Consider the following 26,252-nt stretch of genomic DNA (forward strand, 5'->3'; position numbering starts at 1 on the left):
TTATAGCGTATTTCATGTATAACTTTGGTGTTTCTACACCGATTTACATGATTCTTTTACTATAACCTGCCCAGGAGTATGAAGAATAATTGTGCCAAATTTGGTTAAAATCCGTCGTGTAGTTTTTGTTTCTATAACGAATATACAGACAGACAGACAGACAGACAGACAGACAGACAAAAATTTTACTGATTGCATTTTTGGCATCAGTAGCGATCCCTTATCACCCCTTCATAGTTTTTTTTTTAATATATTTCATGTACAGAATTGGCCTCTCTACAGATTTATTATAAGTATAGATATAAAATTGATTAACTTTTACAATTTATTTGTAATTTCTTTTAAATTGGTTTCCCCTTCATGACACTAATTTTGTATTTTTATTGTCTTTGTTGTATTTATTTTATTGCCTACAAAAATTTCAAGCTCGCGATTATTGCAAGAAGCATTTAATTTGTTCGCTACCGTTGCCTCGGGTAAAGTACCTAATTCCGGCATATATAGGTACTTCCAATGTCTTGAAGTACTTATTCTCATTATTATTCCATTCTAAATCTATCCAGACCATAGAAATCTAAATAACAAATCCAGACTATAATACAACAGGATATCGATACAGGGCGTTGCACCCAAGTACAGTTGTTCATGCCTGGTACCACTATAGGTAAAGGCTAGACGTAGAGACTTTATATGGTGACTCGTAATGTTCCTTTGTTCAGATTTGAACGCGTTTACACTATTTGCATCCTTTTACAAGTCGAAAAGGCTATAAATGTTCTCTGTAATTTTATGTTTCGGGGGTATGTCAGGTTTCACCCTCGTTATCCAAACAAATAAAGAATAGGCGGGTCTACACAGAGCGAGCAGTATCGCGAGTCAATTCCTTTTTTTGATATTCGACAAACAGCAAAGGAGCAGTCAAATGCACTTGAGTCTTGATGTTTCGCGAGTGCAGGTCTTCGCACACGCGGCCCCCGAAGGAGGCTGCGTGGGGGATGCTGTTCAGGACGATTCGTCCTCTGCAGCAGGTTGATAGCGCTGCCCGCTAATACGTTGATGTTTGGTGATCACCGCCGCCTATAAGCAATCGAAAAGTAAGGGAACATTGCGCTTATTCTGCCGGCCTTGAGACTTTTGACGGCTCTCTTTGCTATGAAGCAGCAGCAAAAGCTGAGGAAAAACGCGCTTATTATATTTTGTCGTTTTTTTCGGACAAGCCACGTCCACACTGACCGATCTGCATCGCGCAGCAATTGCCTCGCGAGGCTGCTCGCTCTGTGTGAATCAAGCCAATGTATTGCGAGAAAATTAATTGAGAATTTCACATCATTAAATGATTATCGGGTAAATTCCCACGAGCCAATAGTTTATAAACATTAGCTTAGATAACGCAAATGCGAAAGTTGAGCGCGATAACATTTGACCGTCTTTATTTGATTACAGTTTCCGGCTGTAATTGCTCTGAACTTCAAATATTTGAACATACTTCACTTGCGAGTTCATAGATTATTATATATACATAGATTGTTAAAGAGGCCAACGCTTATATGCACTTAGTAACTCATGACTTTGGTAAACATCTCTTACATACGAATTATATGCCAGTCCCAATCTGATAATAGACAAACAAGAAAAAATAAACGTGTTTCTAAATACCTCATCGGTATCAGTGCAGTAAGTAGTCGAATCAGTTTAATAATTTGTAACCTCTTGAATTCTAGTTTAATTTGATCAATCAGATATCAATTGACACAGATACCACCAGATACCGAGTGATTCATAATGCACATACTAGCAGAAAAGATTCAATCCATAACAGACAAGTTTTATCAATATCTACCTCTCAATATTACAATAGTTCCTATATTACTTACCATATGGATTCAGGAATTCACACACAACTTGAAAATGTAAACAAACAAATTGCAACTCCATTTATTATTGCGCCAAGTATGTCAAGACTACTAATGACTGTTATTTCATACATTAATTCTCGGTTCAGGTTGTATTTACGAAGCCATTCACCTGTATATATAGGTATGACAGGAAACCATGACTCATCTAAGAGTGTCATATATTTATTGCTCCCTCACAAAGCTGACATGAAATTAGATGAATGTCCTTGATTTCTAGATTCAATGAACCTCCTACTTCAATTTATTATCAGAACGAATTGACCATTTTTAAGACAAGCCAAACAAGAAGCAGATATGGAACCTGCCCAATACCAAAATTAGAACTACTACCATTGATTAGTAAATACAGTACTACCGAATAATATAGCCTACATTATTTATAGTGAGTCGACTTTAGCAAAGCCAGGTCAAACAGCTAGTTATGTAGGTATATTTACATAATACTTATTATTGTTATGAATTCATTTTAAATAGGTACCTACAAATAGTTCACGTGGACCTGCGGCTGCATGTCGAAGCAAATAACAAGATACAATTAGACTCGCTTATTATGTACAGAATAATTGCTTATATAAAGTTGTTATATTATATGTGTTTATATCGTCATATATTTGTTGTTCTTGGATCTAATTATTAATGGAAGTTAACTATTTTTAGTTGTTTTCTGTTAATCTATTCTAAATAAAATTCCAAACATATGTAACACTAGATTTCCGCCCGCGGCTTCGCCCGCGTTTTCAAAGGAAAACCCGCATAGTTCCCGTTCCCGTGGGATTTCCGGGATAAAACCTATCCTATGTGTTATTCTGATGTATAAGCTATATTGTGGTAAAGTTTCATTCAAATCCATTCAGTAGTTTTTACGTGAAAGAGTAACAAACATCCATACAAACTTTCGCCTTTATAATATTAGTAGGATATTTTGCTACATAATAATACAGATTTTATAAAAGTATACACGCACTCTATTAACACAAAACCCCTTATCAAAGCACTATCCGTGCTTTGAATTATAATATGTACTCAGTAAAAACATACACAATATTCAATAAAAAACATATTATAACAACGCAGCCATATTTTAAAGCGTTCTTTATAAAGGCCATATACGGCAATAATTGTAATATATCGGTGTGAATCTTCGCATAAATTTCATACCATCATTTAACATTTTGAAGGCAAACCGTTTTGCAATCGTCGACGCGCAGGCGCAGCGTCAGTACTCAGTCGTAATAAAGCTCAAGTCCATCAGAAGCTCAGATTTAAAAAGTAATTTCGCTTACACTTAACTAAAATTTATGCCAAAAAGGTAAAACTAAACCTCAAACTTGACCTCAAAAAGCAGGTTGAGTTCTAAACTTTGAAACTTTGGAACCATGAGTCAAATAAGCATTTTATTTCTGCATTATGCATTTCTGCATTCTTATATATAAAAATGAATCGCAAAATGTGTTGGTAAGCGCATAACTCGAGAACGGCTGAACCGATTTCAATAATTCTTTTTTTATTATATTCCTTGAAGTACGAGGTTGGTTCTTATGTAGAGAAAACGTAAACATGTACCACGGGCGAAGCCGGGGCGGACCGCTAGTCACTAATATAAGTAAATAGAAACTATTTAAGGATGTTTTCTTTGGAACTTTAATATAAACTTTCTGCAAGTGAAACCGTGTGTCCAAATTAGTAACAAATGCAACAATCATACCTTAATTGTATTGTACTCTGCTTTATGGCGACAAAGCTGAGCAAACATCTCTTATCTTCAATTAACAGATCAACGTGAACTCATTCAAATCCGGTAATCCTAGTTCCCGTACCGACAGCAAAACAAGCCAATTAATATTTGAATATTTATATTATAATTTGTAACATTGATTGTACGAGGTAAACTAGTATGAGTAAATAAATAGATTGAAGAAGGCTTTATTGTAAGATTTATGATATGCCAGTAGTCAGCACCTGCTTCCTATTTCTACATGGCCATAAGGAACATCTAACGTGTAAGTTTTAATACGTGTAAAATTTACACGTATTAAAACTTACACGTAAAAACACTGTAAAAATTTATGTGCGCATTTTTTATTAAATTCCTGAAATCATGTTCATACACGTACTCCTGCTTATGGTCTAATAAATATAAAAAAACACATATTTTGTAAATTTAGTCCATCTACAGTTTATTATTCCTAGAATATTTCATTTTGTATTTTTGGTGTTGTATTGTTTATGTCCATGTTGTATTGGATGAAATAATTCAAACACTTCCTAATTTAAACATATCTCATTTACAGTTACTGTTAAATAGTCTAAATTCCTTAGTTAAGTACCGTGACGATCATTGTATTACATATTATTCATACAATAGACTTTATAATTAAAAAGGTAACGATGACCATGCAGCGTAACTTGTATTAATTTAAGTGTTGAATTACTTCAATGCAACACTAATCTAACTGCTTTGCAAAGTTTTGCTAAATACTGTCATTATTTCTTAAGACAGTTTCGTAGTTGGTTCTAGACAGGCGTTTCTAATACAGATTTAGTATGCATTTCAAAATGATTACTGTAATTTTGTGAGTCAGGGCTTGTTTCTTCTTCAGCACATTATTTCAGTGCACATTCTTTTAATAGGAGACAAGAAACATTTTAGTTTGGATACGAACTGTGTTCCTGAGTTGTTTCAATAAAAATATTAGAATATATGTACCTAGGTGTCGCTGTTAAGATAACATAAAGAGTTGATTTATTTTTGTTTTTAATTTATTTTGAATTAGCCCTTTTTAACAAATAAATATATATTACAAAAATAATATAATAACACACATAAAATAAATTATTTAATCAAAACCCTATATTCTGAATTCATTAATCAGCAAACATTTAGTTAGGTACACTAAACCAAGTTCAGCTACTAAGCTGATTAGTTTTATCATTACGAGTGCAGTTAATACTGATAGCCGCGCTCGAGTGCGATTTGTCCAGAGTATAATTAATTATGTATTACCAGTCTTGATTATGTATGAGGTTATCAATTAGTACTCACTAGATATTGTCTTGAATCGATATTATATTAAATGTCTTTGAAGGATTTCGTATCGTATCGTATATGTTATAAGATGAATATAGATTTACTTTTTATGCACATTCTTACACTAAATAAAAACAATGTCATTACTTTGTACAAATTGACGGTTCAGAAAACTATTTGTATTTATTTCAACTGAAAATAGATAATTTACAGTATACCTAGAGTAGGTAGCGCTACGCTTGCTTTGGTTTTATTATAAATATTTCCTCTATTTTTAAAGGAAAATAAAAATAGCACTAGGAGTAGAAAGCACTGCTACCATTATAAGAGATGGCTTAACACCAACAATAATTAACCCAATACAATACTAATTTATTCCGCTCAAATTACAACAATATTATTTGTTTGCTAACCGTACCGTACTGTTTAAAGTTTGTGGGCTAAATATATTCCCCCTTTGCATGCTTCAAACACAAACATTTACTTGCCTTATCGTTTTTGAGAGGTTGCAAGTTAATTAGTTATAAATAAGTTATTTTAGAATTTACCGTTCCGTCAATATCGACGAAAATATAACTATTTGTTTGTTGTTCATTATTATGCGTATGTAAAATCAATATTTTGTTATGTTGTCTGGCTTTTTATTAGTTTCTGGGATATTAATATTGATGATCAAAGATTGAAAGACTCTTGATGTATCACCGTTTATTTATGTTTTAATATAGACATGTGATAAAAATTAAAAATAAACTAAGTACATATAGGTATTTACATAGGTATCTATTCCTTAGTTACATAAAATTTAATCTTTGGTACACTAATTTGCAAAACAAATATCTTCCATAGGAGATATAGGTATTAATTCGGTAAATAGGTATTTACTATGGGCTCCGAAATAATAGAGTAATATCACTAATATGTGGTTTCGTGATTGAAACCACAAGATTCTTAGGTTACGAATAAAAGTTTAGAAGTCATACATTGTTACGAAAATTGATACAGCGACATCTAGTGGCAAATAGCTAAACTTTTAGACATACTTGTTTTTAAACAATATTTTTCTTTTTAAAACATCAAAAATAGCATAAAGTTAGTATAGCGTAAGGTGAGACTGATATATTATTATCTACGCATCATTTTCTTTTATTAAAAATTATAATAGGTACGTAATAATATGTAATGTTTGTAAATTATTTACTACCGGACGAGCCTGTAATTAGCGTACTCAGAATTGCATTATGAGCAATTGAGAATTAAATGCATTATTACAATTGGAATATCTCGAGAGCTCTCAATTAGTGATGCAATATCGATGCTAGCTATCAATGATCGAAATTACTTCAAGTGTATTGATACATATACCGATACATATACCAATACATATACCGAAAGGATGTTTTTTTTTAATTATTATAACAATTATAATAATTATTATCGTATTTTTTAAACCAGTATCCTCTTTAACCACCATAAACAGCTGACGTACCTATGCATATGTCATGAATCTATTGTTATTTAAATATTTTACGTCAGTATGGTAGAATATTAGGTATTATAAAGATGATGAATTTTGAAGATGACGAAGCTATTAATGCTATTACCACGTACCTACCTAGATAACTACCTATTTTATAACTTGTGCCACTACAGAAATCAGCAACTAGATATAACAAAATTTAATAGCATAAAGTAATTTTAAAACGATACGAAGATGCTGAAACAATTAATTTTACGGGTGACTTATTGTAAATTAAAATCATTCGTGCGTCCTAATGCGATTCGTTTCTTACAATTGATGGCCAATCTTGGTCAAGGACTATAAAAATAATAATTTTAAGTGTCCCTTACTTTGTTGTGAATCGTGATTTTTATCTGTTTTAATATTAACATAATTATTCTTGATTGGAATCACGTGAAGTTATTTGCGCCGTGTGGCATTTTGTCTTATTTTTCTTGTGGTTGATTGATGAGGGCAAAATTAAATTAGGAGTGTTTTATTTTTTAAGTTTGTGTTGCGAATATCATCCATAAATCATTAAAATATTAAAAAAAAAAACATGCTCTAGCAATTGAAAAACTTTCGACATTGATTTATTAAACAGTGAATTAACAAAATATCACTACTAATCTCAAAGACATTCCCATAGCGCCATCTGGTATCACATAATGAAACTAAAGTAATATACAATCTGTTCGCCTATTTCGACACACCACGTATCTGTCAGGATGGCCGAGCGGTCTAAGGCGCCAGACTCAAGGGAAACCTTGCCTGTCAAACAGGTACTGAGCTGTTCTGGTCCTCTCTGAGGGCGTGGGTTCGAATCCCACTTCTGACAAAATTTTTTTTTTTTAATGCTTAAAATTAGAAAATTACTGTAGAAAACAACATTGAAAAATATTACGATATTTTTACCATGAAATATTTTTTTTTACAAATTTTTCTATTGAACATTAGCGGAAAATTTAAATACTTACGTTTTTTTTTATAACTGTGATTTAGTTATTTCACGCTAGCGTGTAAAATTGCTTCAATATAATAATAACCGAACAGAATATCAATCAAATAATATTTGTATAAAAGACTGTTGTTTCCGTGTGGGAATATTTTTTATTGTAAGTATTCATATCGCGTGCGTGTATAATTTAGCTTTAGAATATAGAAAACTAGCTTTCCGCCCGCGGCTTCGCCCGCGTTTTCAAAGTAAAACCAGCATAGTTCCCGTTCCCGGGAACTCCGGGGATTTTCGGGATAAAACCTATCCTATGTGTTAATCCAAATTACCCTCTATATGTGTGCTAAATTTTACTGTAATCGGTTCAGTAGTATTTGCGTGAAAACTGAAAGCGTAACAAACCTACACACACACATCCATCCTCACAAACTTTCGCATTTATAATATTAGAAGGGTAGGATTAGGATAGGATATTATTTTAAAATATTATGCTTATTAATTAATAATTAATTAAATGATTCCAGGTGCAGTGCGTGTGTGATGCGCGCTACAGTGCTGCTGCTCGCGGTAGCACTCTGCCGCGCGGGCTCGCTCGACTCCGAGCTAGGTGTTGGGAAATCTATTAATATATTTATGAGGTAATTATATACACTTTAAATATATTGGCTAAATAAACAGGGAGAAAATAAAACAAAAATTAAATAAGTACCTACTTGATTTATTTCTTTTTAAAAACTTGAATTATTTTTTATGGATGACCATTTATATTTTATTTACCGTGGGGTGCCGGTTTAAGAATAGCACTCCCCCATCTCCTCCCGTGGGTGTCGTAAGAGGCGACTAAGGGATACCTGATACCGGAACGGGCAGCAGCGTTCCGTGACTTACATGCACATCTACTGCGCTCGCCAACCCGCCTGCCAAGCGTGGCGAGTATTGGCATTAAATCCCCTCATGGATTGTACACCTTTAACCAGGCCCCTAGTACCCGGCAGCCCCGCTATTCCTGGCTACGGTAGCGGCTATGGTAACGGCGGGGCAAGGGGTGCTAAGAATCACCGGATGCGATCCGGCTACCACTCCCGACGACCCCTGGCCCTGGCAACATACAATGCACGCACATTGAGGACGGATGAAAAGATTGTTGAGCTGGAAGAAGAATTGAGCAAATTACGCTGGGATGTCATAGGGTTATCAGAAGTCCGAAGAGAGGGGGAGGACACGGTAACGTTGACGTCCGGTAATTTGTTCTTCTACCGGGAGGGCGACCAACAGTCCCAAGGTGGAATCGGGTTTATCGTCCACAAATCTCTCGTCAACAACATCGTAAGCATTGAGAGTGTGTCGAGCAGGGTTGCGTGCCTTATACTCAGAATATCTCAAAGATATTCGCTGAAGGTCATACAGGTTTACGCACCGACCTCGGCTCACTCCGATGAAGAAGTGGAGGTTATGTATGAGGACATAAGTAGGGCCATACATACCTCGAAAACACACTTCAATGTTGTGATGGGAGATTTCAACGCAAAGTTGGGCAAGAGAGGCGATGATGAGTTGAGAGTGGGACAATTTGGATTTGGACAACGCAATACGAGGGGCCAGAGACTAGCAGACTTTCTGGAGAAGGAGGGTCTTTTTATGATGAATTCCTTCTTCCAGAAACCGACCCACAGGAAGTGGACCTGGCTCAGCCCCGACGGGAAGACGAAAAAATGAGATAGACTTCATTATGACCACGAAAAGACAAATATTCAAAGATGTCTCCGTGATCCACAGGGTGAAAACCGGAAGCGATCACCGAATGGTACGAGGCATCTTGAATATCGATGTCAAACGTGAGAGATCTCGTCTGATGAAGTCTACGCTCCGTCCTTGCCATGAACAAATCCAAAATCCCGAAAGCTTTCAACTGGAACTGCAAAATCGCTTCGATTGCCTCGACAGTAGCGTTTCAGTGGACGATCTAAATAACAGGCTGGTAGAAACTATCCGCGCGGTTGGGTCCCACTTTAAAACCCGTAAAGTAAACCCGCAAAAACTCTCTGACCACACTCTGAAACTTATGGCAGACCGGCGCTCTATGCCACTGTGCACATCTGAAGATGCTGAGTCATATAGGCAGCTCAATAGACGGATATCTAAATCTCTGCGACACGATATTCGCTCCTTTAATGCTTCAAGCATTGAGGAAGCGATTAAGCGAAACCAAGGCTCGAAAGTGTTTGCAAGAGATATGTCTATTGGGCAGAGCCGGCTGACGAAGCTGAAGACAGACCGTGGCGTAGTAGTGTCGGCCAAGTCAGAGGTATTAGGAGAGGTCGAGAGGTTCTACCGGCAGCTTTACACCTCAGTTGCCAAGCCTGTTAATAGTCCGGCGAAAGACCCAAGAGCCCGACTAACCCGACATTTCACCGAAGATATCCCGGACATCAGCCTGTACGAGATTAGGATAGCTCTGAAACAGCTTAAGAACAACAAGGCGCCGGGTGAGGACGGAATTACCTCTGAGCTGCTGAGAGCGGGTGGAAAACCAATCCTCAGAATGCTCCAGAGGCTATTCAGTTCCGCCTTGCTCGAGGGCACAACGCCTGAAGCATGGAGCAGGAGTGTGGTTGTTCTGTTCTTCAAAAAGGGAGATAAGACCCTATTGAAGAACTACAGACCGATATCACTCTTGAGTCATGTTTATAAGCTGTTTTCAAGGGTTATCACGAATCGTCTCGAACGCAGGTTAGATGACTTCCAGCCTCCCGAACAAGCCGGTTTCCGTAAAGGCTTTAGCACCATAGACCACATCCACACGCTGCGGCAAATTATACAGAAAACCGAGGAGTATAATTTGCCACTATGCTTAGCGTTCGTGGACTATGAAAAAGCCTTCGATTCGATCGAGACCTGGGCCGTATTAAGGTCTCTCCAGCGGTGCCGTATTGACTATCGGTACATCGAAGTATTGAGAAGCTTGTACGAACACGCCACAATGTCAGTCCGAGTACAAGATCAGTGCACAAAGGCAATCCCATTGCAGCGCGGTGTTAGACAAGGCGACGTGATCTCGCCCAAACTTTTTACCGCTGCTTTGGAAGATGCTTTCAAACTGTTGGAATGGAAAGGACTTGGCATCAATATTAACGGCGAGTACATCTCTCATCTTCGTTTTGCCGATGATATCGTAGTCATGGCAGAATCCATGGAAGACCTTAATGCAATGCTCGATGACCTCTACAGAGTTTCACAACAAGTGGGCCTTAGCATGAACATGGACAAGACGAAAATCATGTCGAATGTCCATGTTGTGCCCACTCCAGTCTCTGTTGGAAACTCTACTCTCGAAGTTGTTGACGAATATGTCTACCTCGGACAAACAGTCCAATTAGGCAGGTCCAACTTCGGGAAAGAGGTCAATCGTCGAATCCGACTCGGATGGGCAGCGTTCGGGAAGTTACATAACATCTTTTCATCCAAAATCCCTCAGTGCCTGAAAACAAAAGTCTTCGAGCAGTGTGTGTTGCCAGTGATGACATACGGTACAGAAACGTGGTCTCTAACCCTGGGCCTTGTGCACAAGCTCAGCGTCGCTCAACGTGCTATGGAAAGGGCTATGCTCGGAGTTTCCCTACGAGATCGAATCAGAAATGAGGAGATCCGTAGGAGAACCGGTGTCACCGACATAGCTCGCCGGATTAGCACGCTGAAGTGGCAATGGGCTGGGCACATAGCCCGCAGAACCGATGGCCGTTGGGGCAGAAAGGTTCTCGAATGGAGACCACGTACTGGGCGACGAAGCGTGGGACGACCACCCACAAGATGGACAGACGACCTGGTCCGAGTGGCAGGGAGCCGCTGGATGCAGGCCGCCGGTGACCGGTCGTGGTGGAAAACCCTGAGGGAGGCCTTTGTCCAGCAGTGGACGTCCCACGGCTGAAACGACGACGATTTATATTTTATACAAACAGGTATTAGGTATACTTTTAAAGACGTCATCACACAATGTTTAACTAAGTTTCAAATTAAGAAAATATGTATAGGTAATAATTGTTAAATAACTCTTTGGGTTTTTCACAGTATCTATTGTTTACCTCAAGCTTGCTATAAATCATAAATTCCAGCTAATTAACACTCTAATACTAAAAATCATATATTCGCATAAAAAGTATCTTAGCATATGACCTATGATGTAGTATATAATGTAGCATTGTCATAACATTTTATATCAAGTAATCAAGTATTTATATGATCTAAGTAACACATAACTCCTAACAAATTATGGCTCTTGGTCTATCGGTCTATAGTATCAAATAATAACTAAAATGGCACCAATAATAATTCCATTCCCACCGTCTATAACACCTGAGAATGCAGTTATGGCCCTTTGTCCAATTCCTTATTATACCATCATTTGTTTATCATTGCAGATGCATATTATGTGCAAATAATGCATCATGTACATCATAATGCCATAGGAATATTACAACAATTATACATAAGTACTCTGCTTTTATGCTAGATACTATCGGGTTACCTTACCTACATAGAACGACTACCTAAAGGAAGACGCTAGACGCTTAGACGCTTCTGGAACATTCCATATAGACAAGTAAATATAAGCGGATCATATATTTGTTGGATTTTAATTTTTAATGATACGTTATAGATACGTAATGCACATGATAGGAGCCAGGCATATATTCCTATTCTTAAAACATAAACAACTGCAAAGTTATAATATATACATATATCTAGATAAGCAATTTACAGTTTTATTTTCTCGATACGAATTGTTTGTTTTTTATCTGAATCAAGATCCTTAAATAAAGACCTCTAGGATCCCATGAAACAGTCTTAGGAAATTCTGTAGCATCATGTATTTAAATTACCATATATGTATACCAGAAAGGAATTAGCTTTACAATGTAAATAGCTGTGTTTTACCTGAAAATAAAACACATATTAAATACTTACCTATATTTGAAGCTTACTTCATTGAGAAGGTACCTAGCTTTTTCCGCCTATTTTTCCCTCTCTTTCCGTTGTATGTATGCTATCTCTCTCGCACACCTCTCCACCAGGTGGCGGGGCGCACGATAATGTCGGGCGCTGGATGTTTTTCATTGAGTCGAAATCCACAACAGGTGGACGTTAAGTGTAAGCTTCAAATATAGGTAAGTATTTAATATGTGTTTTATTTTCAGGTAAAACACAGCTATTAAACACTTGACCGTAATTTGAAGCTTACTTCATTGAGACCTGTTTGTTACCCACCTGGTGTACAATATATGGACGCCAATGTGAATTTGAATACATAAGTAATTACTTATTTCTTTATTTGAAAGAGTAAGGTGTGCAGATAGCATACCTACCAATAAATCACACAAATTTTTATATTATATAATATATTAACAATCCCAGATGAAAAGTTAATCAAATAAGAACCAAAAAGTTAATCATAATGATTAAAAGTATTAGAACTTATGAGATTGGTTCAAGCGTACCTTAGTTAACCTTTTGGGCTTGAAAAGTTAAAGTTACTACAATTTTCACTATCTTTAGCGTAAATCTGCAAAAGCGCCAGTAACGACTTTCAATTACGCATTTAGATGTTACTTACAAAATGAAGCAACAGCTGATCCCGACGAGGCAAAAATACCTCAAACTCAAACCTTTATTTATTCAATTAGAACTCTGTAGAAGCACAATTGAATCATCTTAACATAGAATTACCAACTGTCTCAACTCACACAGTTTTAACCTAACCTGCTACAAGCGGACAAGAAGAGAACTTGGTCCTTACTTTTGGGGTCAGAAATAAATTTAAAAGGTCACCCCTTGAATAAGGCAATAAAATATCAAAACAGGTAAACGGTTTTAATTATAATACAGATTTTTAACATCCAACCAAACCGTGCGCTATTAATGTTTAGAGCCAACGCCACCAATCATAATCTAAACATGGCTAGTACTTTCAGTACAATGCATGAATTATTTATTTAAAACTGATAGGTCATAAACTCTGTACTGGAAACAAATATACTGAACTTAAGAGACTAAAATGATAAGGAGCTTATCTGTGTCCCAAAACTGCAATTACTACAGCCAAGTACGTTACTTTTAATCAATTCGGTTTTAAGATATAATTATGATTTACATCAGAACTTATATACCGAAAGCCTCGGGACTACATAACGTGACTTATCTTCTTATTCTTATACTTATATAAAAATGAATCGCAAAATGTGTTGGTAAGCGCATAACTCGAGAACGGCTGAACCGATTTCGATAATTCTTTTTATATTCCTTGAAGTACGAGGATGGTTTTTATGTAGAGAAAACGTAAGTACCACGAGCGAAGCCGGGGCGGACCGCTAGTTTATAATAATAGTGTTTGTGCACAACACTAGGCAGTCAACAGCTATATGAACGTCAGATAGGAAAAGAGCCAAATTTATCCAGTCAGTAACAAAGGATTTTAACTATAGTTACTTTATTCTAATTCAACCAACTACTACTAGCTACTCCGTATGTCTTTTGGATAGACGGAGGCAAATAGGATTTTTATTCCAACTATATCATTTGATATTTTGAAAATGTACTCCACATTTTCATACCGTCAGAGTCATTTTGCAGATTATAGTGGTGCAGCACTGAACACTGTCTATTAGGTGGCTGATGCTGCTGACCGGGCCTTCAGTTCCGCTTTCCAGAATACCTTCACCCTTCTAGGTGTTACTACTACTGAAATAGCGGTACTCTATCGCGTCGTTCAGGTCTCTAACTGACTAGGATTTCTCATATTATCGTAACAACCCTTGCTCGTTCTAACGAGGATAAATTATCGCCAAGGAATTCTGCTGCAGGATAATGGCAAGAGAGATTATAAGCTTAACTATGCATTATTATGTTAAGGAATATGGTGGGTTTTGAATACTATCGTCGTCTGAAAGTATCTCCTTTCGATTAACTGCATTAAGGATGCAGATCTGATCCCATCTTTGTTCCGTAGGAATGCTACGACAGTCTAAACGTTACACTGAACAAAGAAAATTGCCCTGAATATAGTCGGTTGTTCCAACATCCGTAATATGGCTAGCCTAAGGTTAGTTATCCCTTGATTGTAACTGCTACCAATGGAGGCATTGCTCTTGTGTTGTCCACAGTTGTGCGAGTGCAAAAATGAAGAACTGAGCTCGTGGGGAGCTATGTCGAATGAATCTGTGTTAAGATTATGACAGTATAGGACAGTTAGCTGTGGATGCGAAGACAGGACATTACTTTATTCATCCGTAAACACGCGAGGCAGCCACGGACAGCGATATAGCAAGAACTAAACTAGCAAAGTTTAGTTCGCTTACCAGACTTTGTCATGTTTTAAATGCAGTATATCCTCTGAATAGCATTGCATTTATGACTATTGGTAAACTTAATTCACCCGTAAACACGAGAAGCAGGCACGGATAGCGATATAGCAAGAACTAAACCACCAAAGTTTAGTTCGCTTACCAGACTTATATTTTAAAAGCCGTATAGCCTGTACATTTCATTTATTGCCCCCCCCCCCTCAAAGCAAAGAAATGAGAAGTCATTTGGCAGAGCTTTCTCGTTAAGGGTAGGGGTTCCAAGTAATATCTAATAATAAGAGGCTTTTGTTTGGAAAGATTGACTTTCCGTTATTTATCCTCTATCCTATGTAACTCAACAGTCAGTATTCTCAGCATTCGTTGAGTACTTAAACGTTTTACGTTAATAGTTGTATATAACTTTATTATACAATATAATAATCCTGGTGGGATGACAAAAAACTTGTCTAACAAACGATTATCCTAATCCCTCAGCGATTTATTGTTTGAGCCCCGAAGAAAAATCTCATGGGTGCAATAATGAGGTCAAATGGGTTGAAAAACGAGTCAAATAAATTGCCTACAAGACCGGGCAACTAAAATAGGCCTATGAGAGGTCAACTATACGTAATCAATCGTCATTTGTTACATTCAATCGCTTTGCGAATAAAAAATCTCTTCCGATGTTTGTATATGAAAATTGGTCGGCTAGTGCCATTTAATTACGATACCAAACATACCGTTGACACAAGGCTTGGTGACAATCCTCGAAACCACCGCCACAAATCATCTGCGAGATGATATTTGATCCGACTCGCCTTCCTTTGTTGCGATTAGGCTTTGCATTGGTAAATACAATTTGTTCATTTCCAATTTCCATAATTGGTAAACCAATGGTGGTTTCCTGATTCCTGAAGCGTAAACTTTTAGGATACGAAGTATCAATTTCATGCGCCCATTATTTGACGTATCTAACCTTTATTGTATTTATTAGGTCATTTACTATACTGCCCACTGTGAAGTAGATTTCAAAACCTTTTTCTACCTACCTTAGAAGAGTGAAGATCCGATACGGTCATATCCAAAACTTCTTTCGTGGGTCCTCGTTGACAAAAGCAAATATCTATGATCATTTTAATGATCAATCCTTTGTATATTTGCACCAATCGCCATTAAAGCCCCGCGAGGGCTGATATATATTTGCACCATTTCCCCGTGGGGACGGTTGTTATCAAAGCCCCGCGAAGGCTGATATATATTTGCACCATGTCTCCGTGAGGTACTGTTGTAATCAAAGCCCCGCGAGGGCTGATATATATTTGCACCATTTCTCCATGAGGGACGGCTGTAATCAAAGCCCCGCGAGGGCTGATATATATTCGCACCATCTTTTCCGTGAGGGACGATTGTAATCAAAGCCCCGCGAGGGCCGATATTTATTTGCACCATTTCCCTGCGAGCGACAGCTGCGCGAGGGATGTTTGTAACTAGAAATAAGTAGGGCCTGCCAAAAAATGCTTAAGAGACACCCTGCGAGGGTGAATTTGACCTGGCTAACCCCTGCGAGGAGTAGTGGCCACATTTATGTATTCTGCTTCGAGCAAGAATACACCTTAGTGCTAATATAAAATTAGCAGTAAATAATTCATATAAATAATATAGCAATTAACAAGGTCCTTTAACTTATTTTCCAATGTTAGCGACATTTAATAAATTCATAATTCAAATCAATTCACTAAATTTTAAAATGAACTTCGATTCATATTTATTTTTGTTCATGCAATCGATGTAACATTTAGTTGCTTTATATCCGTTAACATTCCTTACGAACGCAACCATACCGTCGTAGGACGTTATATTTAATTGCACAAAATAATCTCCACTCACCCGCAATTTTTTACTTTTTGTCAAGGTGTACAAGTTTATAATATTATTCTAAAACGTTAGAAGTGAATTGTAAATCATTTGAAATAAGTGTATCTAAATCGAATTTATATTAAGATATCTCGATAATTATTATACGATAACCCTTTCAGCACAAGTTCAGTAAACCAAAGAATTTAATTGTAAAATTTTTGGTACTTACTCGTTTTAACAAAAAAGTTGCATCATTTGAACATAGGAAACGTAATTTTCAATCAAATTAGCCGTGTGTAATATGTCTATTTTCACATAAAAACGGATCAGAATAATACTCATAAAAGGACACGTATAGACTACGGGGATAGTTTTGAATGTGTGGAACATTCATGGTACGTATCTACTATACATGAGCGAATTCCATCATTATTCAGTTGAGCGGTAACTCCCGTACGATTTATAAAATAATATCACAACATGTTCTGACATGTCGTGACTTCTTGGAGCTGACTCATCTCGTTCGATAATTTTTAGTAATAAACTATGATAGGAATTCCGAACCGTTCCTAGCGATAACGACAATGTAATAAAGTCGTTGCAATGGATTGTATGCCTGTAAAGCTTTGAGTTGGCTCATATCCATACTAAGTATTAATTGTAATTTTTCCACGAAAAATTCACTTGTACCCTTGTAATAAAAACACATTATTAAAAATGAAATAAAATATTAAAAATATCTATATACAAGAGAGGGTATTTGATATATCTAGTAATATCAAATAATCACAAAAGTAATATTAACGATTCGAGTAAAGCCGAACGGTAACACCGTTAAAATAGCTTTACTCACAGTATTAAAAATTCAATATTAATTAGTACATACTACATATTGCATAATGAAATATTTCAAAAGAAAAGTTACTATTTCAAGTAAAATGTAACGGTTGTATCGTTAATTTTAAATATCTTTATTCATGCTATTAAGTATTTAAGCATATTGAAAAATAAACTATTGCTGAAGGATTCATTAAAAACCTCAGCATTTTAAATAAAGTCCAACGATTATACCGTTGACTTTAAAGATTTTTACTCATTTTTAAGTAAAATATTATTAGAATAGATGTAAAAATAACTCACTGTACCGATCCGACGGGATACACTTTTTAACACTTTTAGCACTTGCTTTAAGCAATACTTAATACTTAATAGCACCAAGGTTGTAGTCTTGTAGACAACCTTCTCGCGGCGGAAGCTAGACGCCAAATGAAAAACATCCAGCGCCCGACATTATCGTGCGCCCCGCCACCTGGTGGAGAGGTGTGCGAGAGAGATAGCATACATACAACGGAAAGAGAGGGAAAAATAGGCGGAAAAAGCTAGGTACCTTCTCAATGAAGTAAGCTTCAAATTACGGTCAAGTGTTTAATTTCACATTACTACTGGTTTAAAAATACGTCATGTACACGTGTTTTCGCAACAAATAATTATTCACAACGTAGAATCATATTAATTCATATTGCATAATCAATTATTGGCATACAGATGACAAGTGCATACATCACACATATCTATTGAGTGACAAGGCATGAGAATATGCTAATGTTTAATTAAAATATTTAATAATATGTATCATAATATGGTAATTGGTCAATAAAATGCCATAATAGATTAAATAGTTTCCTAACAAGGGTTAAGTATAATATCTGTTACAAGCAGGTCTGATTTGAATAGATATAGGCCTAGTTTTTATGCAATATGCCAGAACTCAGAAATCTCTCAATGAATTAATTGCTATGTTATTTATCGTTAATAGGAAAAGGTATGGTAATTGAAAACAAATTAGGTATAATTTATTTTATATTTTTTATCAAGCAACATTGTTTCAGACACTGACTTAATTTCTATTCAAAAATATCTAACATGTATAGGATAACAAACAAAATATTTTTATATAACACAAACAAAACAATTAAAAAATAATTCATTTCGAACGCCTACCGCATTCTGCAATATATCATTTTGTATAATTCAAACAATGCGTTGCTAACAATTATTACCTTATTTGTATAAAAAGCTCATTTATAGAATAACAGACTGTTGATATTTAATATTGTTATCTAATCACATGCCAACAATAGTGTTTATTTCATTATTGGAATAAAGGTTCAGTGTTTTTATTTTGTACTGTTTAAAATAGTTCTTTGTCTTTGAAATGTTATTCGTAGGTTTGGAATATAAGTTCTAAATACCTATTAATATTGCACATCTTCTAGTTCCCATATAGATTCTTTGTTTTAGAACTATATGGCGCTGTCCGAAGATCTCATAAATACGCAATACTAGCTGTGCTCTACGGTTTTACCCGCAGTGCTCCGGCTCCGCTCCTGTTGGTCATAGCGTACCTAATGGTACCTAAGCTTATAGCCTTCCTCGATAAATGGGCTATCTAAAACCGAAAGAATTTTTCAAATCGGTCCCGTAGTTATCGCATTCAAACAAACAAACAAACAAACTCTTCAGCTTTATGATATTATAGATTTTATAATATTATAGTAGGGTCAACCGGGGCAAATGCAACTATGGGGCTATGGCAACTAGTTATCATAACTAATTTATTAGAGTTGTTGTAATATATCGCCACCTATGATTCAATAACTCAACGACTAATAAATCTTACAAGTAATAGATGGTGCCCCTACGATGAAAACTATTTGATTGATAGGCCATTGTGTCAAACCGCTATTTTGAAGTTGGTGTGCGTAAAAACAGGTGTCGAGTTTTACAGACAAAAAAATTGTTTAGGAGTGATTTTTTGCAGGTGTTTTTGATTGGACACGATTATCACAAGCCGTTAAGCATATTTCATTTATATTTTTAATGCGTTAGTTGACTCTATTTTGTGTTATTGATGCAGTTACAATTGCCTCATGAAAATTTCACTGTGGGGTTATTGCAACTGTGAGGTTAGTTACAATAGCCCCTTATATTTTTGTATGAAACTAAAAACACTAGTGATGTGACAGTGTCGATATTTTTATTATGTATCCTTCTTGGTAGTCAAAATATACTTTCTTTATGATTAATTAAAGAAGAACCATCGATTATTTCTTCGATATTATACCCAGAGACGGGTTCATAAGTAAAATTAAAATTAGATAAAGCGTGGTTAAAGACTATAAGTAACTAAAAACGATAGGTAGGATAGTTCTGTGATTGTTCAAGTAATTTTTAGTTAACGGTTGATTAACTAATAAACGTATTTTGTTTGGTTTACGTTTTTAACAATATTTAACACAAAGAATATTATTTGTTCTGACCAAAAACTAAAATTGACTTAGTAGGTACTAGGTAGTACACTGTAATTTTTTTTTTTGTTGCGATTTAAAGTGGTAAATCAATGTAGGTACATGAGATTTTCCTCTAAATAATGCGGCGCCATCTACGATCGCAACGTTATTGTATAGATAACGTTATTGTATATATATATAGAATAATAAAAATATATCGATGAATAAGTTTTTTGCATTCCCCACACTAATTCTCTAACAAATAGTTGCATTTGCCCCACATTTAGAAAAATAAGATTTTTCCTGAAAACTCGTCCTTGCTACACGGTAATCCAGTTCAAAATCCTATGAATAACATGAAATCTCATAAATATATTCTATATTCGTTGTTTTATATGAAATAGAAGAAGAGCTATGGCAGTTAGTTGCATTTACCCCCGACTAGGGGTTAATGTAACTTTTTCTACCAATTTTAGGAAATATTCTCACTACCAGTTATTTATAAGACTACTGTATTGCTTGATTGGTTTAAAATAATCTTGAATAAATACAAAAAACAATAAATGGGTCAAATAAATGACCAAATATAAAAGGAGATAACTGCAACCGATCAAACTTGAGACTTGTTATTTTTTAGTTGCATTTGCCCCGGTTGACCCTATAGATTATTCTTCTATCCCCTTACAGATATGGCTACCTCAGCATATGCATGCGAGTGGTGCCTCGGAACGACACAGAAGGCTGGGTGTTCCGGGAGCCCACGGTATCCGTCTTCCGAGACGTTGAGAAGTATGCGCTTGCGCCGAAACCGCGGCAGGCCAAGACGCTGTTCGACGGCGACTTTCATATGGAATTCTGCGATAACTTGAAGCAGTTGTTGCAAGCGTATTTTAGGGATTTTAGTTTTGAGAGGTTGGTATTTAATTTTATGGTTTTTATGTGATGAATAATGAATGTAATAATTATGATAAACACGAAATATTTTTAAGCACCGATTCTTCTTAGTTCCACAATTTATATCATTGGTCAGATTCCTCAACTTCATTCTTCACACTGCTTCAGTTAATATTTTAACAACAAACATTGTATAGTTTGAAATGTTCCCTACTTATAGGTACAATACGCATGTACTATTTCTATCAAAAAGTCATAATTCAATCCAGAATCAATACCATCTTTACTAGTTACAAAATAACGAAGGCTACAGCCATTTTCCATTTCAGCCTATAAGTAGCAACTTCAATGTTATTAATTTTATCTAATACTGGCCTTTCTCCGCGGTTATACCCTCAGTGATCCGATATAGTCTTCCTCCATAAATGGGCTATCTATAACACCGAAATTTTTCAAATCGGACCAGTAGTTCCTGAGATTAGCGCATTCAAACAAACTCTTCAGCTTTATAATATTAGTATAAATTTAAATTAAAACTCTTAACTAAATGCAGGTTAGAACGACCCTGGCGTGCTTTTACCGCGGGCTGGCCCACGGACATCATGGCGCGGAACTTGGGGATCAATTCGTCGTTTATCAATGGAGATCATTGTTATGTGCTGGTTAGGGTGTCTAGGTAAGTATTGTTGTGGATACCAATAAAATAATACTATTTGTAAATTATACCAACAATATAGATGGTCGGAATTTATTTGTTACTTGCAAAAACAGAACATAATAAATATCATTCTTTTATACTTATTTGCGTATTTCCTCTTTGGGTAGATTTTGTTACTCCAATCAATAGCTAGAGCAAATATTTTGATCAAACTTGCTAGTTCAGTAGTAGGTATATAAAGCGGAGGCTGTCGATTTATGGTGCTTCTAGATTTGAATAAAACATCGATAAACATTCAAGTTTATTAAGAGTTCAAACTACTATTTATATCCTTTACCAGAAATAATTAGAAGTAATTGTTATAGAAACTTACCTTTATCCAATTTCTACCTCATTTTAAAAACTAATATCGAACAATAATACTAATACCAAAAACGAATACCAATTCCAGATTTCGCGAAACAGCCAAGCTAAGCGACTTGCCACCAAACATACCAGTAGAAGATGTGGTATTTGAAGCCATTCAAGACACGACTATTGGAGACACGGTGTCTATAGCTGACTTTATTAGGAAATATGGATCACATTATATAGCGTCTTATATAACGGGGAATTCATTGTATCAGGTGAGAAAGAACTATTTAATATACGAAATTAGGGCGTATTCAGAAAGAAAGCTTGAAACTTATAAGCGCTTATAAGCGCTTATCGGCGCTTATAAGCGCTGGTAACCCGCGCAGGAAAATATATGAACATGCGCTTATAAGCGCTGATCGGCGCCGACAAGTTTGTTGAAACTTGTTGGAACTTGTCGGCGCTTATAAGCGCATGTTCATATATTTTCCTGCGCGGGTTACCAGCGCTTATAAGCGCCGATAAGCGCCTATAAGCGCTTATAAGTTTCAAGCTTTCTTTCTGAATACGCCCTTAGTTAATACATACTTGATGATAGAATTTTTGAATTTGACCTTTTTTTAAATATTGTCTATTTTTCAACAAACAGGTCTAAGTTTTATCTTTATATATTTTGGTATTCTTTGATACCTTTTTGAGAAGCAATTAGGTCCCAATTTTTGATTCAAAATTAGCCCTCATACTTACTTCTGTCCTATTTATTTAAAATTCGCTTAAAAATGTCGAAATAATGTGTCACACAATTTTACATAGTAAAATTATCAATGTATAAAGTATCCGGGTTTGTTTTCTAAACACGCCTCACGTTCTTGACCATGCTCTTTGTCACGAGTCACGATATAACGTGATTTCAAATATATCACAATGTTCAGTTACTTCATGTAGTGTTAGAAGGACTCAATTAATCAATAGAAAGAATATTATATTTATATATTTTCAAATGTTTATTCAAATCATCAAAAGCTTTTCAAATAGGGCCAGGGAAAGCTCCTTTTCCGCGCAATTCATCCCAGTGTTCAATCCAAAAATTGGGACAGATTGTTTCGAAATATCGCTTGAAAATTTTACAATCATCGACATCTCCAAGAAGTCGTGTACATTTGTAGTAATCGCAGTAATTATCGTAGCAGGCTCTGGTTTGATTTTGAAAAGGATATCTAGGATCGATTCGAAGCGTTCTAAATTCTTGGTCACACATTTTGATAAATTTTGATTTCTATAATTTATAAAGCGATATATAAGTAGAAATTATGTAAAATTACTTGATTCAATATCGCTCATGTCCAAAATTTGAAACAAAATATGAACATAAAAATATTAAAATCAAGTCTTGGTCAGTTATCTCTTAGTTTTTACTGTAACCGTTACAATTTAATTTTTATAAATGTGTCTTGGACATTTTGGTCAGTTTTAATTAGGAATCGAACCACGCATCAATATTAACAAAACTACGGAATCTACCCTCTCGATCGATCGATCGATCTTAACTAGAACCAGAGCTGCAGACTGTATACAAAAACAGACTTTAATTCCATAGCATTAAGAACTAGCTTTTAAGAAACAGGTCTCAACAATCCAAAACTATTTAAGTCTAATCCAAGCTCTTCCCAGGTATTCGTGTTTTCCCGGGGCGTGTACTCCCGGATAAAAGAACGGGTAAAGTCCCGGGGTGTGACTGACATTCCTCCCGCGGAAATGAACAATTTCTTCTCCCCCCTTTACGCGGAACATGTTGGCGCTGTCAAGGTTTGATGTTTCGGATTGGTGCTACGCTTTTCTTCGTCATTTCATTTCAGGTTACCAGTATTAATTCCAGGGTGGAAAAAGGACAAAACTATATAGGTCGTATAGTGCCATCACTTTTCCATACTGGAAGTAATACTGCTTTAAGACATCATGGACAATTCCAGAACTTCGAATGTCACCCTACAGATGATAAACGATTTTAAGACATCATTCTTCGTGTTCATGTACAAAATTACGTCATTGGAAAACCATAGAATCAATCCCGAATATAACATTGCATCATGACCGCTGACCGCATGACTGTCAACACCATAAACTTCTTTTCTATTCTATACCATTGGCATGTCTACATTGCACTTTCATCACAAAAATAGACAAGATAAACGAAATAAGAAAAGAAGCTTATCAGTCCTCGAGTCCACGCCCGAAAAAATAAAAAAAAAAGTAAAAATAAAATCGTGAATCTTGTCTATGCTCTCACTCCAGGTGTTTGTGTTCTCTAGAACCGCATACTCTATGATCAAAGAGAGACTTAAAAGCAAAGGCGTTGCCGATATAACCGCCAAAGAGCTGGAGGGTTACTTCTCGCCGTGGCAGGCTAAACATATCGGCCAGATTAAGGTAAAACTATCCTTGTGACGATAACCTGAAAGACCAATTTTCACTGGCATCAATGACATTGTCAGACCATAGATTTCAAATGCATTCCATTTTCGAATCATTCTATTTTAATATGGCGGGAATATGTATGAATTGTGATACTTACAATTATTGTTTTAAATGATGTCATTTCAGAATTATTACGATTTCATGTGTATTCTTGTTATAATATGTTCTTGTCTATTCATGGCATGTTGCATGATCACATTATTTTGTTTAAATTGAAATCTTTGTTATTAATTGTATTAATTGTATTTTCTTGTATTTGTATTAAAATGCTTATAGAATATGCATATTGCATATGTCGAATAATATGAATAATTCTGATATAAATTTATCTTTACTAAGTGTTTATTTTGCAAGATTATAAGAAGCTTACTTTACATTTACAGGTGGCGAGTGGTAACAAAACAGTGGAAAGTTGGGCCATGAAAAGATTGCGGGTACATTACTATATATTTTCGTACCCGAGTCTACTTAAATTGCACGGAGAACCAGCCCTATTGAGAAATCTAGACACATTGTTAGGAAATGAAGCCTTATTACAATTAGAATTAAAGACATTATCGCCTGCGTTCAAGGACGATAAAAAGAAACAGTGGTTCGAAGAAGTCATAGACAATTATTTGAAATTATGGGAAAGTAACATGTGACGGTGCTTAAAATTGTGTTGTGGAAAAGACATTTTAGTTAAAAAATTATTGATTTTACAAGATTATTATTTTTGATTCTGTGATTGATTTGAATTTGATTGTTTTAGATTCACCAGTGTAAGTACAAAAGTCAATTTTGAATATTCGTCCAATTTTTATATAAAAAATATATTTAATTCCATAGTATAAATGTGATATGAGAGTATATAATAAATAATATTTTTATATACATTTATGGCAAGATGCCTAACTGCCAAGTATTTCATGCTTTTAATTTCGATATTTATTTATTAAAGCGCCATCTAGTTGCATTCTATAGAACCTTTTATTTAAGTGCAATATGTAAAGTATTATTATGATCATAAAGATGATTACAGTCTATGTAATGAAAGAAATCCTGAATACATTTTAAATACGAAATATTTGTACATCAATTCTGGGACCCAGATAAATTGTATTTTTTGTTAAAATTGTCTGTAAAATTGCCTATTATTGGATTTCTTTCAACCAATATTAAAGCCAGCTGTTTGTTTTAAATAGATTTATGTCAGAGACCTACTTATTAGTTTGATTAAATTGATAAATTCTGATTATTAAGATTTTATATGAAAACAAATGAGCCTGCACATTGTATACTACAGAATAATATACTAATTTTAATTAATACCGAAGACATCCCTAAAAAAAATATCATAAAGTGGTTCAATTACATTTCGTTCTAACTTTGACTATTAATGACTGTCAAAATGACAGTTCCCGCATATAATATTGCGTATAAATGGGGTTGATATACTTTTCTATCGAATACTCTTTTTTATCCTGAACTTTATAAAATAAACGTCATGTTCAACGAAAGTCTTTCTTCCATGAGCAAAATTATTTGAAACTTAAACATTTTAAATAACTAAATAGTATACAATGTGTAGGTATTAATCTTTTAGTTAATAAAAAATATGCCAATAGCTACCTTTCTACTTATTTATTATAAATAATATTCTACAAGCACAACACGGGATCAAACTTGATAGTGCATTTAATGTTCTAGCTGTTAATTAAATGATTGTGATGTAAATATGTAGTTTGTAAGGAGAATAAAATATTTTATGACTTCGCTTTTGTTTTATTATCACCTTATATACACACCGGCACAATTAGCGGAACAGAAAAAAAAGTGAGACTATGAGATAATAACGCATATATTTGACGAAAATGTAATTAGACACAAAATAACAAATTAATTAACATCTTTTAACAACGACTTTGAAAAGTCTTTCGTTATTTTTTATTGAAAAATAAAGAAATTTGAAATAAGTGAAATTTTTAGATGACTATGAACCATCACAAAAAAT

The 26,252-nt window shown here is 35.2% G+C and overlaps 1 protein-coding gene, 1 non-coding gene and 1 pseudogene across 4 annotated transcripts in view; 2 read left to right on the top strand and 1 right to left on the bottom strand.

Annotated features, from left to right (window-relative positions):
- Window positions 1-26,013, top strand: part of tsl (membrane-attack complex domain containing protein torso-like) — a 55,320-nt gene extending 29,307 nt beyond the window's left edge. The window contains exons 2-8 of one of the 3 annotated variants that reach the window (XM_090116838.1): window positions 7,922-8,035; window positions 20,566-20,790; window positions 21,326-21,448; window positions 21,882-22,056; window positions 23,456-23,590; window positions 24,077-24,211; window positions 24,643-26,013. In XM_090116838.1, coding sequence (XP_089972964.1) covers window positions 7,922-8,035; window positions 20,566-20,790; window positions 21,326-21,448; window positions 21,882-22,056; window positions 23,456-23,590; window positions 24,077-24,211; window positions 24,643-24,903 — 1,168 coding nt within the window. In that variant the 3' untranslated portion in view covers window positions 24,904-26,013. The remainder of the gene's footprint in view (window positions 1-7,921; window positions 8,036-20,565; window positions 20,791-21,325; window positions 21,449-21,881; window positions 22,057-23,455; window positions 23,591-24,076; window positions 24,212-24,642) is intronic. The other 2 variants (XM_090116837.1, XM_090116836.1) reach the window with 2 other exon arrangements.
- Window positions 7,165-7,280, top strand: TRNAL-CAA (transfer RNA leucine (anticodon CAA)). Its single transcript has 2 exons — window positions 7,165-7,202; window positions 7,236-7,280. It is a non-coding gene; the product is annotated as a tRNA-Leu (tRNA).
- On the bottom strand, window positions 22,812-23,042 carry LOC149897203 (cytochrome c oxidase subunit 6B1 pseudogene; annotated as a pseudogene).
- Window positions 26,014-26,252: the final 239 nt, after the last annotated feature.

Source organism: Colias eurytheme, chromosome 26, assembly GCF_061535395.1.
Source record: "Colias eurytheme isolate Ceu_HAF_F1 chromosome 26, ilColEury1 Martin Lab GWU primary, whole genome shotgun sequence".
NCBI lineage: Eukaryota > Metazoa > Arthropoda > Insecta > Lepidoptera > Pieridae > Colias > Colias eurytheme.